This window comes from Dromiciops gliroides, chromosome 5 (assembly GCF_019393635.1).
Source record: "Dromiciops gliroides isolate mDroGli1 chromosome 5, mDroGli1.pri, whole genome shotgun sequence".
Classification (NCBI taxonomy): domain Eukaryota; kingdom Metazoa; phylum Chordata; class Mammalia; order Microbiotheria; family Microbiotheriidae; genus Dromiciops; species Dromiciops gliroides.
In genome coordinates, this window is record NC_057865.1 from 232936210 (window position 1) to 232952140 (window position 15931).

Consider the following 15931-nt stretch of genomic DNA (forward strand, 5'->3'; position numbering starts at 1 on the left):
AAATGCAGGGCAGCTAGGTGGCGCAGTGGATAAAGCACTGGCCTTGGATTCAGCAGGACCTGAGTTCAAATCCAGCCTCAGACACTTGCCACTTAACTAGCTCAGTGACCCTGGGCAAGTCACTTAACCCTCATTGCCCTGCCAAAAAAAAAAAAAGCTAAATGCAAAGCCTCAAAGAAAAATGTGAATTGGTCTTCCTCCCCCCCCCCCCCCCCAAGAAAAAAGTTCCTGGAAGAGCTCAAAAATGATTTTAAAAATCATATAAGTGACGGGGTAGCTAGGTGGCGCAGTGGATAAAACACCAGCCCTTGATTCAGGAGGATCTGAGTTCAAATTTGGCCTCAGACACTTGACACTTACTAGCTGTGTGACCCTGGGCAAGTCACTTAACCCTCATTGTCCCTGCCAATAAAAAGAAATCAGATAAGGGAGGTGGAATAAATAGTGGGAAAGGGAATGAGAGTGATGCAAGAAAATCATGGGGGAAAAAAGTCAACAGCTGGATACAGAAGGCACAAAAAATACTAATGAAAATAACACCTTAAAAATAGGCCAAATGATAAGAGAGGTACGAAAATCTACTGAAGAAAAGAAATTTTTGCAAAGCAAAATTAGCCAAATGGGAAGTGGTACAAAAACCCACTGAAGAAAGAATGCCTTAAAAAGTAGAATTGGCAAAAATGGAAAAGGAGATACAAAAGCTGACTGAAGAAAATAATTCCTTAAAAATTAGGATTGGGCAAGAGGAAGCTGATGACTCTATGAGCTATCAAGAAACAAAACAAAGTCATAAGAATGAAAAAATAGAAAAAAATGCAAAATATCTCATTGGAAATACAACTGACATAAAATAGATCAAGGAGAGATAATTTAAGAATTATGGGACCACCTGAAAACCCTGATTTTAAAAAAAAAAAAAGACAAAACCTATAACTCATCTTTCAAGAAATTATCAAGGAGGGGCAGCTAGGTGGCGCAGTGGATAGAGCACCGGCCCTGGATTCAAGAGGACCTGAGTTCAAATCCAGCCTCAGACACTTAACACTTTAATAGCTGTGTGACTCTGGCCAAGTCACTTAACCCCAACTGCCTCACCCCCCCCCCCAAAAAAAAATTAGCAAGGAAAACTGGCCTCATCGCCCAGAATCATAGGGTAAAACAGGAATTAAACAAATACATCAGTCCCCTCCTGAAAGAGATTCCCTAAATGAGAACTCCCAAGAATATTATAGCCAAATTATAAATTTCCCTGGAAAAGGAAAAATAATGCAAGCAGCCAGAAAGAAACAATTCAAATCTTAGAGAGCCACAGTTAGAATCACACAAGATTTGGTAGCTGCCACATTAAAGGATCTGAGGGCTTGAACTATGATATTCCAAAGGGCAAAAGAGCTAGGATTATAACCAAGAATAACCTACCCAGCAAACTTTAGTATAATCTGATAGATATTTAAAGAAATAGAGTACTTTGAAGCATTCCTGATAAAAAAAAACCAGAGCTGAATAGAAAATTTAACTTTCAAGTACAAGACTCAAGAGAAACATAACACAGTAAACAGGGAAGAGAAATCATAAGGGGTTCAATAAAGTTAAACTGTTTATACTTCTATATGGGAAGATGATACTTGTAACTTGTAAGAACTTTATTGTTATTATGGCAGAAGGAGATATACAACAACAAAAAAATTAAAGACACAGGGATACACTGGGAAAAGAGGGAAAGGAGAGGCAGAATGACATAAATTATCTCACGTAAGAGGCACAAAAGAGCTTTTATATTGGAGGGGAAGATTTGCAGAGGGTCATAAGAATTGACTCAGAGAGGGAATAATATACATACCAAGTTGGTTATAGAAATCTACTTTACCCTACAGGAAAGTAGGAGAGGAGGTTGATAAAAGAAGGTTGGGGAGGGGGGTAGGCTGAAAGAAAGGTGGTACGGTTGAAGGATTTAGTAGTCAAAAGCAAAGCACTTTTGAGGAGGAACAGGGTGAAATGAGAGAGAGAGAGGATAGAGGGAAATACACAGTAATTATAACTGTGAATGAAAATGGGATGAATTCACCCAAAAAACAAAATTTCTCTGATAAAGGCCTCATTTCTCAAATATTTAGAGAACTGAGTCAAATTTATAAAAATAAAGTTACTAGGTGACGCAGTGGATCAAGTGCTGGCCCTGGATTCAGGAGTACCTGAGTTCAAATCTGGCCTCAGACACGTAAGTAACTGTATGACCCTGGGCAAGTCACTTAACCCCTATTGCCTCTCAAAAAAAACAAAAACAAACAAAAAAGAATAAAGGTGACTCCCCAATTTGTAAATGGTCAAAGGATATGAACAAGTAGTTTTCAGATAAAGACATCAAAGCTGTTTATAGTCATATGAAAATCAGTTTTGATTAGGAAAACAAAACAACTCCAGGGTACTATTTCATACCTATCAAATTAGCTAATATGACAGAAAAAGAAAATGACAAATGTTGGAGGGGATATGAGAAAACCAGGACACTAATGCACTATTGGTAGAGTTGTGAACTGATCTAACCATGCTGTAGAGCAGTTTGGAATGTTCCAAAGGTCTATAAAACTACATGCTTTTTGAACCAGCAGTAACACTATTAGGTCTGTATCCCAAAGAGATTTTAAAAAGGAAAGGGCCTATGTATACAAAAATATAGAAACTCTTTTTGTGTTGGCAAAGAACTGGAAATCAGGAGGATGCTCATTAGTTGGGAAATGGCTAAACAAGTTGTAGTATATGCTATGTTGGAATACTATTGTGGTATAAGAAATAATGAGCAAGATGCTTTCAGAAAAACTTGTCAAGACTTGTGTGAACTGATGCAAAGTGAAATGAGTAGAACCAGGAGAATATTGTACATACTAACAGCAATATTGTATGATGATCAACTGCGACAACTATTCTCAGCAATACAATGATTGAAGGTAATTCCAAAGGACTTAAGATGAAAAATGTCATCCACCTCCAGAGAAAAAAACTGATAGTCTGCAGTTCAAAGTGTATTTTTAGGGGTTTTTTTTGAGGGGGAAAACAACATGCCTAATGTAGAAATGTTTCACATGACTGCACATGTGTAACCTATATCAAATTGCTTGCTGTCTCAATGCGGGGGGGGGGGGGCAAAGAGAATTTGGGACTCAATTTTTTTAAATGAATGTTAAAAATTGTTTTTACATGTAGTTGGAAATATATATGTGTATGTGTATATATATACACATACACATACACATACACATACACATACACATACATACACACAAGGTCCTAAAAGAGCACAAACTTTTCATTTTTGTTTTGTATCCATAGCATCTAGCCAGTGCCTGGCACATTATAGGCACTTTCTAAGTAAAGGTTGAACACAATCAAATTAGTGATTCCAATAAAGTGTACCTTAAAAAATTTACATCTCATTTTGCATAGTCTGTTTGCCTCTTTTGCACATTATGGGATTATATGGAATTGTAGTTGGTTATTATGATAGTTTTTAAGTCAAAGTTGTCCATTCTTGCAATGTTGTTAACTTGTTCTGTTTTTAGTCAGTTGACTCCTTTTCAGTTTATACAGGACTTCCCAAATTTCTCTGCCATTATCCTTTATGTCATTTTTTATGGCATAATTATATTCTAATATATTCATGTTTTGTTGAGTCATTCCTCGAGTCAGTTCCCTTTCATTTCAAGTTCCCTCCCTCAGAGAAGGGGGAGGGAAGGAGGGATAGAATTTGGAATTCAAAACTTTAAATAGAAATCTTCCTTCCTTCCTTCCGTCCGTCCGTCTGTCCTTCCTGAGGCAGTTGGGGTTAAGTGACTTGCCTAGGGTCATACAGCTAGTAAATGTTAAGTGTCTGAGGCCAGATTTAAACTCAAGTCCTCCTGACTCCAGGGCTGCCCCAGAAATGTTTCTTATCAAAAAAAAAAAAAAGAAAAGAAAGAAAGAAAGAATATGTGTAGTTGAATAACATTGGGGGCCAAATTCCAAATTGCTTTCCAAATTGGCTGGACCAATCCACAGCTTCCCTAACAATGCATTATGTGGCTTTTATCACACTCCTTCCAACATTTTATTGTTTTGGTCATCTTTGCCAGCCTGATGGGTGTGAAATGGAACCTGAATTTCTATCATTTGTGATATTCTTAATTATTGGTGTCATGGAGGATTTTTTTCACATAGCTATTGGTACTATGGATGTCTTCCCTTGAAGACTTTCTATCCTTAGTCTTTGATACCATTTATTTATTGAAAATCGGTTTTGCCCACAGCAACCTTCTCTCTCTGTTTGGCATGTAAATCAAATGTTTCCCAAATAACATGATTTCTGAACTCCTTTGGTTTCCCTCTCATAACTAATTTATATTGGTTAAACTTCTTTAGAACATTATTATGATTAGTGTTGATGTCACTTTTGTTGTTCATATCCCATTTTTGCTTGTCATTTTCTTGCTTAATTTAGAATTGTTTTATGTTGTATCTTTTTCTCATTTTTTCTTCTTGCTTTTTATTTGTTCTAATCTTTGACAGGGCTGCACATACAGCTAATTCAAGAATACTGCTCATGTCAATAACAAATCTGTTAAAATACCTGTTCCATTTTTTTCTTGAAGAAGTTTTCATTATTTAAAACCTCGATACTCTTTAATCTAAAAGTCTTTGGCCTCTCTCATTACTTCATCCTGAACCATGCCTCATATATATTTCTACCCATTCCTGCCTTTCCATATTTGTGCACTGAACTTCCCAGATATCAGAGTATACATTGATTGGGGGGGGGTGAGGCATTTGGGGTTAAGTGACTTGCCTAGGGTCACACAGCTAGTAAGTGTTAAGTGTCTGAGGCCGGATTTGAACTCAGGTCCTCCTGGCTCCAGGGCCGGTGCTCTATCCACTGTGCCACCTAGCTGCCCCCATGTACATTGATTTAATTTGTAGCGTTACCAAGTTCTTCTTAGAATTTCTTTATCCTCAGCAACTGATGTTGGTATATAAGCTTTAGTTATTTTTGTGGCAGTCTTTTAGAAAATATTTACTATTAGAATAATAGGTGACAGTTCCAGGCCAGAATGGAGCACTTGTTGTCTTCAAGAGCAGTAACTCTTGCAATCTCCACAGAGAAAGGGCTCTAAGAAGCATTTCTATTTGCAAAGGAGCAGTTACCACACCTCTCCTGGCAACACACCAGTTAGGAGGCACTGAAAATGCCAAACACCTAGAACTAGCTCTGAAAAAATAGAAGTGCTAAAAAGCCTAAAGTTTGGGACAGTTCCCCTCCCCCCCAATCCCCACTCCAGGAAGAGAAACCAACTTTAACATAAAGTTAAAAGTCAAGAAATAGCTTGTAACAATGAGCAAATGTGAAACACCGCCCCCCCCCCCCCCATCTCACCATAAAAAGGTGCTATAGTGACAGGGAAGCTCAAGACAAACTCAGAAGACAATGTCAAAAGAGCTACAAGCAAAGCCTCAGAGAAAAAAATTAATTTAGTAGAAGCCCACAAGAATTCCTGGAAGAGCTAAAAAATAATTTTAAAAATCCGGTAAGGGTGGTAGAAGAAAAATTGGGGAAAGAAATAAGCTATGCAAGAAAATTGTGAAAAGACAATGTAGGCAGCTAGGTGACGCAGTGGATAAAGCACTGGCCCTAGATTCAGGAGGACCTGAGTTTGAATCTCGGCTCAGACACTTGACACTAGCTGTGTGACCGTGGGCAAGTCACTTAACCCTCGTTGCCCCACCAAAAAAAAAAGATAATTAACAGCTTGATAAAACAAATACAAAATAATACTGAAAAAAGTATCACCTTAAAAAACAGAATTGGACAAATGGAAAAAGTGGTACAAAATTTGGCTGGTGGAAATAACTCCTCAAAAACAATTATATAATTATAGTCATACCAGAAAAATGTTTTCCTTTTTTAAAATGGTTATTAAAATTATGGGTCAGAGGAATGATGTAGTACTTCAGTTTTAGTAATACTTTTGACAAAAGTCCCATACGTTATTCTGGTGGGAGAGATACAGAAATATCAACTAGCTTATAGTACAGTTAAATGCATTAACACAGCTAGTAAGTGTTAAGTGTCTGAGGCTGGATTTGAACCCAGGTACTCCTGACTCCAGGGCCGGTGCTCTATCCACTGTGCCACCTAGCTGCCCCCTCCAATTAACTTTTAATCTAGGCTTCAGTGGCTCTTTATTAAGTTTAATTTTTATTGCATTATGGTCTGAAAAGGGTGTGTTTAATATTTCTGCATTTGCCTGTGAAGTATTTATGCCCTAATATATGGTCAGCTTTTGTGAAGGTACCATGTACAGCTGAGAAAAAGGTATACTTTCTTTTCCCTTTCAGTTTTCTCCAGAAGTCTACCATAACTTAACTTTTCTAAGATTCTATTCATCTCCTTGACTTCTTTCTTATTTATTTTATGGTTCAATTTATCCAGCTCTGATAGAAATGGGTTGAGATCCACCAATATAGTTTTACTATTTCCTTCTTTAATATTTTTAACTTTTTCTTTAAGAATTTGGATGTTATGCTATTTCGTGCATATATGTTTAGTATTGATGTTATTTCACTGCCTTTGGTGCCTTTTAGCAAGATACAGTTTTCCCTGTTTATCCCATTTAATTAGATTTATTTTTGCTTTTGCTTTGTCTGACATCATTATTGCTACCCCTGCCATTTTTCCTTCAGCTGATGTATAATATAATACATTCTGCTCCATCCCTTTATTTTAAGTCTATATATGTGTCTCTTTTTCAACATATTGTTGGATTGTGGTTTCTAATCCATTTTGCTATTCCCTTTCATTTTGTGGGTGAGTTCAACACAATCAAGTTTTCTTCTGTTTATCCTTCTCTTTTTATCCTGTCCCTCTTCTCCTCTGTTTTGCTTCTGACTTTCTTTTATCTGCCCTCCCTTTCATCACCCCTTCCCTCCCCATCTCATTTCCTTCCCCTCCTACCACCTATTGGTAAGATAGATTCTATTACCATTTGTGTGTGTATGTTTTTTCCTCTTTTAATCAATTCACTTGTGAGTGAGGTTCAAGCATTGCTTGCCCCTTCACATACACACCATTTCCCCCTCCTATAACAGTTCTTCCTTGTGTGCCTCTTTCATGTGAGATAATTTTTCACATTCTTCCTTTCCCTTCCCTCTTCTCCCAGGGCATCCCTGTTTCTTGTCTATCCATTTTTTTGTGTGGGGGGGGCAATGGGGGTTAAGTGACTTGCCCAGGGTCACACAGCTTGTATGTGTCAAGTGTCTGAGGTTGGATTTGAACTCAGGTCCTCCTCAATCGAGGACCTCTATCCACTGCACCACCTAGCTGCCCCCTTATCCATTTTTTAAAATATATCCCAACATAACTCAATTCTCATACCTTCTTTTTATGTAGAATTCATCTAACTGCCCTAATAATGGTAACATTCTTAGAAGATAGCTTTGGATCCTCCCATATAGAAAGGTTTAGCCATATTAAGTCCCTTATGATTTCTCTTTCATGAATCCTTTTTATGCTTCTCTTGAGTCTTGTATTTGAAAATAAAATTTTCTGTTCACCTCTGGTCTTTTCATCAGGAATGCTTGAAAGCCCTTCATTTTATTAATCTGAGAAATATTGATTGTTTGTGTGTAGGCCAAGCCAAGATAATAAAAATGACAATTCTACATAAATTAATTTACTTTAAGTTAATTCAGTGCCATGCCAGTCAAACTATCAAAGAATTATTTTACAGAGCCAGAAAAAATAATAACAGAATTCATCTGGAAGAACAAAAGGTCAAGAATTATCTAGGGAATCTGGGGAAAAAATGTGAAGGAGGGCAGTTGAGCAGTTCTAGATTTCAGATTATATTACAAGGAAGTAATCATCCAAACTCTCTGAGACTGGCTAAGAAATAGAGTGGTGGATCAGTGGAATGGATTAGGTACCCAGTACACAGTAGTAAATGACCATACTAATCTAATGATTGATAAATCCAAAGACCCAGCCTTTTCAGGTAAAATCTCAACAGTTGACTAAAATTGCTGGAAAAACTGAAATGCAATCTGGCAGAAACTAGGAATAGACCAACATCTCACATCACATACCAAGATAAGGTCAAAATGGGTACATGATTTAGATATAAAGGGTGATATAATAAGTAAATTATAGGAGCATGAAAATTCCTTCTAACTGTCCTAATAATGAGAAAGTTCTTATGAGTTAGAAGTATCATCTTCCCATGTAGGACAGTATACAATTTAACTTTATTAAGTCCCTTATGATTTCCCTTTCCTATTTCCCTTTCTATGCTTCTCTCTGGTCTTGTATTTGTAAGTCGTATTTTCTATTCACCTCTGGTCTTTTCATCAGGAATGCTTGAAAGGCCTCCATTTTATTAAATATCCATTAAAAGATCACATTCAGTTCTGCTGGGTAGGTTATTCTTAGTTGTAATCCCAGCTCTTTTACTTTCCAGAATATAATAGTCCAAGCCTTCTGATCATTTAACATCTTGTGTGATCCTGACTGTGGCTTCAAGCTATTTGAATGGTTTCTTTATGGTTGCTTGCAATATTTTTTCCTTGACATGGGGACTCTGTAATTTGGCTAAAATATTCCTGAGAGTTTTCATTTGGGGATCTCTTTCAGGAGGTGATCAATTTATTCTTTCAGTTTCTGTTTTGCTCTCTGGTTCTTGGATATCAAGGCAGTTTTCCTTCACAATTTTTTTTACCACGTCTAGACTCTTTTTGATCATGGCTTCCAGGTAATCCAATAATTATTAAATTGTCTCTCCTTGATCTGTTTTCTAAATTAGATGGTTTTTCCAATGAGATAGTTCTCATTTTCTTCTTTTTTGCATTCTTTTGACTTTGTTTTATCATTTCTTGATGTCTCATAGAGTCATTAGCTTCCTCTTGCCCAATTCTAATTTCTAAGGAATTATTTTTTTAGTGAGTTTTTGTACCTTTTTCTATTTGGCCAGTTGTTTTTTAAGCTATTGTTTTCTTTAGTACTTTTTGTGCCTATTTTTCTAAGCTGTTAATTGTCTTTTCATAATTTTCTTCCTTTGCTTCCATTTCTTTACCTAATTTTTCCTCTTCCCTTGTTATTGATTTTGAAAATAATTTTTTTAATTTTACAGGAATTCTTGTTGGGCTTCCTTTTTTCTTTGAGGCTTTGCTTGCACTATTTTGATTTCATTTTCTTCTGAATGTCTTGATCTTCCCAGTCACCCTAGTAGCTTTTTTATGGTCAGATGCTCTTTTTATTGTTTGCTCATTTTTCTACCCTATTTTTAGATTTGGAACTTTATGTTAATGTTGGGCTCTGTTTCTGTTGGGGAGAGGAGAAACTGTCTGAACCATCAGGCTTTTTTGCACTATTCTTTTCAGAGGTAGTTCTTGGGGTTTGGAAGTTTTTATTTCTTCCAAGGTGGTATGATCTGCAGAAATGTGTGGTAATTGGCTCTCTTGGTTTCCACTCTGGTTCTTATTCAGGAAGGGCCTTTGATCCCTTGAGATTTCAAGAGATACTGCTCCTCTGAGCCCCTGTTCACTTGGGACCAGAAACAATAATGTTCCTCAGGGTCTCTAATCTCTTTGGGCTAGAAGTGATACTGCCCCTCAGAGCTTTCACTCCCTCTTCACAGAAGAGCTATGACCCAAAAGAGTGTATAGACAATGGAATTGCCAAAGAGTGTCTACACAGGGGTCCCCTGTGATCTCTTTCAGACAGATTTCCAGGCCCCTTCACCATCTCCAGATTGAGAACTCCTGAAGCTGCTGCTGCTTCTTCCTCTACCACCTGGTGATACCACTGGCGTTTCATCCACATGGGCTCTAGACCAGCCTCCTCCTTGTCACAAATCTCTTTTTCAACCTCATTTGTTGATTTAGGCTGGAAAAATGTCTCACTCTGACCTTTTTTAGGTGGTATTTTAAAGTTGTTCGGAGGAGAAAATTGGGAGAGCTCAGCTGAGCACTTTCTTTACTCTGCCATTTTGGCTCTGCCCCTTGTAAGTCTCGTATTTATGCGTTTTAGTATCATATCCCCAACCAAATGGCAAACCTTTTGAGGTCTTGTTTCCCATAGCTTGAAGAATAATGCTAAGATTGTAGTGGGCACTTAGCAGATATTTAATTTTCTGAAAACAAATTGTCATTTTGTGATCAAATTTACCAAGAACAACATCCAAGTGTAAGCCCTTGAACATAGGGACTATTTTCATTTTTGTCTTTGTACATCTAAAACCTAACGTAGTCCTTGTTCATACCAGGACTTCATGTTTGTTGAAATGATGAGTTGATTTTAGAAAAACATGGAAAGAGTACATAAAATAATGAAGAGTGAAATGAGCAGAACCCAAAGAACATTATACACAGTAACAGCATCACTTTGAATGATTGTCATTTTATGTATAATAAATATTCAAATAAGCTACAAAGGTCTTATGAAGGAAGATGTTATCTACCTTTCAGATAAAGAACTGACAAATAGAAGTATGTATAGTATGGTTTTAAATGTATGTATGTACACACATTTGTGTTTACTGGTAACCTTCTCTAGGGTAAGGGGAAGAGGGAGGGGAAAATAAATCAAAAGTGCACAGCAGAGAACCAAAGAAAATTATGAGAAAGCACAGAAAAGCAGAGTAGCTTTGAAAACGATGCACAGTACTTATTAAACAAACTAAGCAGTGTGAAATGGAAATTCATGATTTTATATTGAATCCTCTTTGTATGTTGTGCTGTGTACATGGAAATGTTCCCTTTTTTGTCTTTATGTATTTAAATTCAAAATGAATAAAAATAATTTTTAAGAAGAAATTTGTTGATTTGGATATTTGTATAGTTTATTGGAGTTTTTTAAGTCTGAATTCCTCTCCTGGCATCCTCGCACACCTCAACCAAAAATTAAAGGGCTCAACGGTCACTACTGGTAGGCATCAAAGCCTTTTCCTGCTCTTTTCTGAAGTATCTGTTAATGAACAAAAATAGACTGGCATTATGGACCAGGCCTGAGGAAAGTTAGTGTGGTGGCTCAGGTTTGGGATTATAATAAAATGGGAGTCATAGACCATCCAACAGTTAACAAGAAGAAGTTGGTTTAGCCATAGCATGGAAAAGATACAGCACTCATTCAGTTGGATTGGCTCAACTATTAGAAAAGGGTGTCTAGCCTGAGGGAGTTGCAACTGACTCTGCAGGGGCTGGCGTTTGTCCTTAGGCCACCAAGAAGCTGCATCAGTTCATCCCCCAGGTTAATTAAATATCAAGCATGATTTTAATACCTCTCTGGGGTCTTGAGGTCAAGTTTTGGCCAAAGGAGCAAAACCTTAAAGTATATGTGGTTTTTAGCAGGCTTATAAGGCTAGGCTAGAGTAATAGGAGCATGACTGAATTTTAGAAATGCTGATGTTTGGTACTGAGAAGAGAGACAATGGGCAGAAAGTGTGGTTGGAAGATATAAAGGATGATACTACTCATTCATTCAGTATGTATTTTATGTCCTCTGCTGTGCCACGTGTTAGCATAGAGCACTCAGCTAAAAGTGGAGGGAAAGTGGAAGGAATAAGTATTTACTACTCTGTATCAGACTGTGCTAAGTGCTTTACAATTATTGTCTCATTTTATCCTCACAGTAACTCCACCGGGAGGGTAGGTGGTGTTATTATAATACCCACTTTACAACTGAGGAAACTGAGGCAGACAGGGTAAGTGACTTGCCCCAGGTCACAACAATAGTCTGAGACCAAATTTGAATTCAGGAAATCCTTACTCCAAGCCCAGAAGCCTCTGGGCAGTAGAATATTCCAAGCCATATGCTTTTGGGCTGTAACCCCAGCATGCTCTCTCTCTCTCTCTGTGTCCCTCAGACAAGTCTGAAGAAATGAAATGGGAGAGGAAGAGAAAACTGAAAGAAGGAGAACTCAGCTACTAAATTTAGAAAAAGCAAGAAGAAACTTTGAGAGCAGTGACTTAGGAGTGGTAAACCTGAGAATTGTTTGCCTAAACAGAAGAGAACTCAGGGCGTTCTCTCAGACAGAAGCTAGGAGAACTGCCCAGGGCATGTTCTGATCGTCCACAAAAGAAGGTTTTCAAGGCAGAGTGAAGATGCGGACCTTGGGCCAGGCACAAAAGGCCCATCCAGGGCAGGAAAACCAAGGGCAAGCAGCAGTAGAAAGTCGTTTAGGGAATTTTGAGTAACTTTGAATACTTGTTCCCTGAATCCCAGAAGGAGGAAGGAGCCACCATAGCTTGTTTTTGTCTTTGTGTTCCCAGTACCTAACACAGCCTCTGACAAATAGTAAGCACTTAATAAATGCATGTTGAACAAGTAAGTGAATAAATTGAAAACTGGTCAGAGAAACTGATTGTCCGGGATTCTAGGTGAGCTTTGTTTGTAAAATCAAGTATTTATTGAATAATTACTATGTGTTCAGTGCAGTAGGAGAGATTAGATTTATAATCTGGTTGGGAAGACAAAAATGAAAAATATGAAACTGTAGCAAATAGTACAAAAAAGAACAAACATCCTTGTAATCCTTTAGAATTATTATCTGATGCCAAAAACAAAATTAGAGCAAGTAATTTAAAGGTATATATGTATGTTTTTACAAATAGTATCTGAAAAGAAATCTAGTTGTTTAAAATCTTTTATTTAATATTTTTTACTGAAATATATACTTTATTTTAAAATTTTTTATTTAAATAAGTATATTTTGATAGTGATTTTGAACCTATAATTTTGAGGTGGTTTGAATTATTTTTAATATTTTAGATTCCAGAGTCTTTAAAACATAATACTGCTACTTTTGCTATTCAATGAAATGGTTAAAATATTGGGTATTGATGACTTTACTATGTGAAATTGAAAGTAACGTGGTACAATGGAAGGAATGCTGGAATTAAAGTAAAAAGACTTTAATGGAGTCCAGGCCCTCATCTACTAGAACAATTCACTTCATCTCCATGAGGCTCTGATTTTCCATTTTTAAAATGGCAAGTGTTAGGTCTTCCAGGTTGACCTTATGGGATTGTTTTGAGGATGACAAGTAAAAAGAGCTTTGAACATTGTAAAACATTATGCAACTGTAACATTATCATAGAAAATCTTTCCAAAGATTCAGAAAGGCACCAGCATAAGATCATTTTTGTGAATGATATAGTGGAAGCTTTATATATTGTTTCAGCATTTCTTGTCATGTCATTTATTCAAGAAACTTCCATGGCTCTCTATTGTCCCCATGGATAAAATACAAACTCTTGTTTGGTATCTGAAGTTTTTCACAATCTGACTTCAGCCCACCTTTCTAGGCTTCTTGGACAGTATTCCTACTGACCCCCACCTCCCGCACAACCATTTCCAAATGAACCAGCCTACTGGATGTTTCCTGTGGATGACATTCCATCTCCCACCTGCATGTTCTCCTTCCTCACCTGTGCTCTCCCTTCAAGCCTCAGCTCTGAGACTACTTTCCTATACTAGGCCTTTTTTGAATTCCCAGTTGTCTGTGCTTCCCTTTTCCTATGAAACTCCCAATTATTCTGTATATTATTTCTGTGTATAATGTTTCCTCCCAGTAGAATGTAAGCTCCTTAACTGCAGAGATTTTGTTTTTGTCTCGTATCCCTAGTCCTTTTCACAATACTTTGTACATTGGCAATAAATTCTTGTTGAATTGAAAGATCCAGTTTTTAAAGAAATTTCATGTCATTTGCTTTACAGTTGATGGCAATACCTGGGCACAAGTAATTGCCTTATACCCAACTTTAGTAGAATGCATAACCTGCTCGTCTCCAGAAATCTGCTCAGCACTTAAAGAGGCATTAGTTCCCTTTAAGGACTTCATGCATCCACCAGCATCCAAGGTACAAAATGGAGAGTCTTGACCACGTATTTCTATTTGAAGGAAAATATCCCCTCCAAAAAAAAAAAAAGAATGTTTGCTTCTGAGTGAGGACTCACTTTTGCTTCTGTGAGAAGGACGTCTCTTGCAAATAATAACTTGGCAGCTGTTGTTGGCTTCCTTTTAATTGTACTAACGAGAGCTTGGTGATTTATGTATACTACAAGCTTACACCTCAAAAAAGTTCCAGAATGAGTAGCAGTGCAAGCCTTTAATAATTTCAACTGAATGGGTGGGATCATTTATAATCTAATGTGCCTGCTACAGTATATAGAAGTGGTGACTGAAAAGTGGACTTATGTACAGTTTGTGGTGTATGTGTTAATGATGTAATTTTAAAGAAGTATTTCAATTCAGTCCTTTATTAGGCTGGTGTTTTGCACCCTTTTTCAAGTACAAAATTGTACTAAAATTTTATGCAAGATGGTACTGTAACATTCCATATTGTCTGTAACCAGCCTTTGTAAACAAAGGGAGATGATATACTTGTGTATACAATAAATGGTACAGTTCTGTATAAAATAGTTGCATTTATTATTTAAATTTTTAAAAAGATTAATAATGCCAAATGCTTGAGAATATGTATTTATTGTGAATACAACATTGTATGCTTACATTTTTATTTATTTTACTTTATTGATCAGCAGATATGCTCATCACATGATCATGCAATTAGCTTTGTGCTTATTTTGAATGTATTTATGATAGTGATTAAACATCTGACTAGAGAGGTCATATGCAGACAGTGGCAAATAGTCAGTGATTTGCTGATTTAAAATTTTGAAGTGTTTGATGTATAAATTAATACATTGAGATATTGTAGCATTATGACTCCATACCTCATTTCTTTATTATCTCTTGCCAATTTGCTTTATTAACTTTTGTATTTTCCTTCTGGATTTTAAAAAGTTGTTTCTACTGATGCTTACCCTCACTCTCCACTAATGACATTTGTCACTGTCTGAATTATGATCTAAGCAGGTTGATTTTAAAATAGCCCAAAATTTCAGCAATACCAGATTTTATTCATTTCGGTTATCTTCACTGTTTCATTTTGTACATCTTTTCAGTGAGGGAAATTCTTGTGCTGAACTTGAAGTAGAAAATGTGTGTGTATTATAAAACAAGGAGAAGTGTATTTTTGGAGACAGTCTTGCATTTAGAAGTACAGTAAACTTTCTGTCGTGGAGTAAAATGCTCTTTTGTTTTACTTTCCTAAACCTAAGTATTAGAGAAAGTACTAAGTACTTTTACTTGTTTCTTTTTTAAAAAATTATTTCTGTCCTAGCTGAATATACTTTTTATTTCATAGATTATGGTAATATAGTGTTTCTTACTTAAAATTTTCATTGATTAGAATGGATAATAATGTTTAAGGAAGTGATTATTTGTAAGAAATACAAATGGCATTAGTGTGCTGAAAAATATCTAATTTTAATAGATTTTATACATTTTTGACTCAGCTGAGTGAATTTTTGACTCACCTGGTAGAATGTATCGAAATTTGGGGCTGTTATTAATTGTGTAATTCTAAAACTTTGCACATTATCATTTTCTTATAACTAGGAAAATGGAGAGGGTGTAGGGGTAGATAGAAATGTTTCAAAATAATTTTTTAAAACAAATGATTGAACTTTTAAATTTTCCCTTTAAATTTGTGTAATACATTTCTTTCTTAAGTTCTAATATGTCACATTTTTCCTTGAAAGTTAAAGGAGAATTATTTAAGCTGAATTTACTTACTTCGTTTTGTCTTCAGGTATTGTCAGATTAAGAGTAAGAGATCAGTATATTGTGTTAATTATATTTTGGCAACTTCCGGGTAAGAAGTATAAATAGTCAAAATACATATTTGGATGTCATCATGCTGAAAGTAACTCATTTTGAAAAAGAGTTTCAAAATGAACTGACTGGCATATTAACTATCGTGAGCATTTAGCTAATGAAAGTTAAAATGTGCAACCTGTGAATTTTATTTATAAACTAGTAATCTACCAGACTTTGTAGGAACATGT

General features: G+C 36.3%; 1 protein-coding gene across 6 annotated transcripts in view; it reads left to right on the forward strand.

Annotated features, from left to right (window-relative positions):
- MON2 (MON2 homolog, regulator of endosome-to-Golgi trafficking) overlaps positions 1-14438 on the forward strand; it is a 138180-nt gene extending 123742 nt beyond the window's left edge. For 5 of the 6 annotated variants that reach the window (XM_043965855.1, XM_043965857.1, XM_043965856.1 and 2 more), the window contains one exon: positions 13736-14438. In XM_043965855.1, the coding sequence (XP_043821790.1) occupies positions 13736-13899 (164 nt within the window). In that variant the 3' untranslated portion in view covers positions 13900-14438. Of the gene's footprint in view, positions 1-9738; positions 10771-13735 lie in introns of those variants that run through there. The other variant, XM_043965859.1, reaches the window with a different exon arrangement.
- The last annotated feature ends 1493 nt before the right edge of the window (positions 14439-15931 follow it).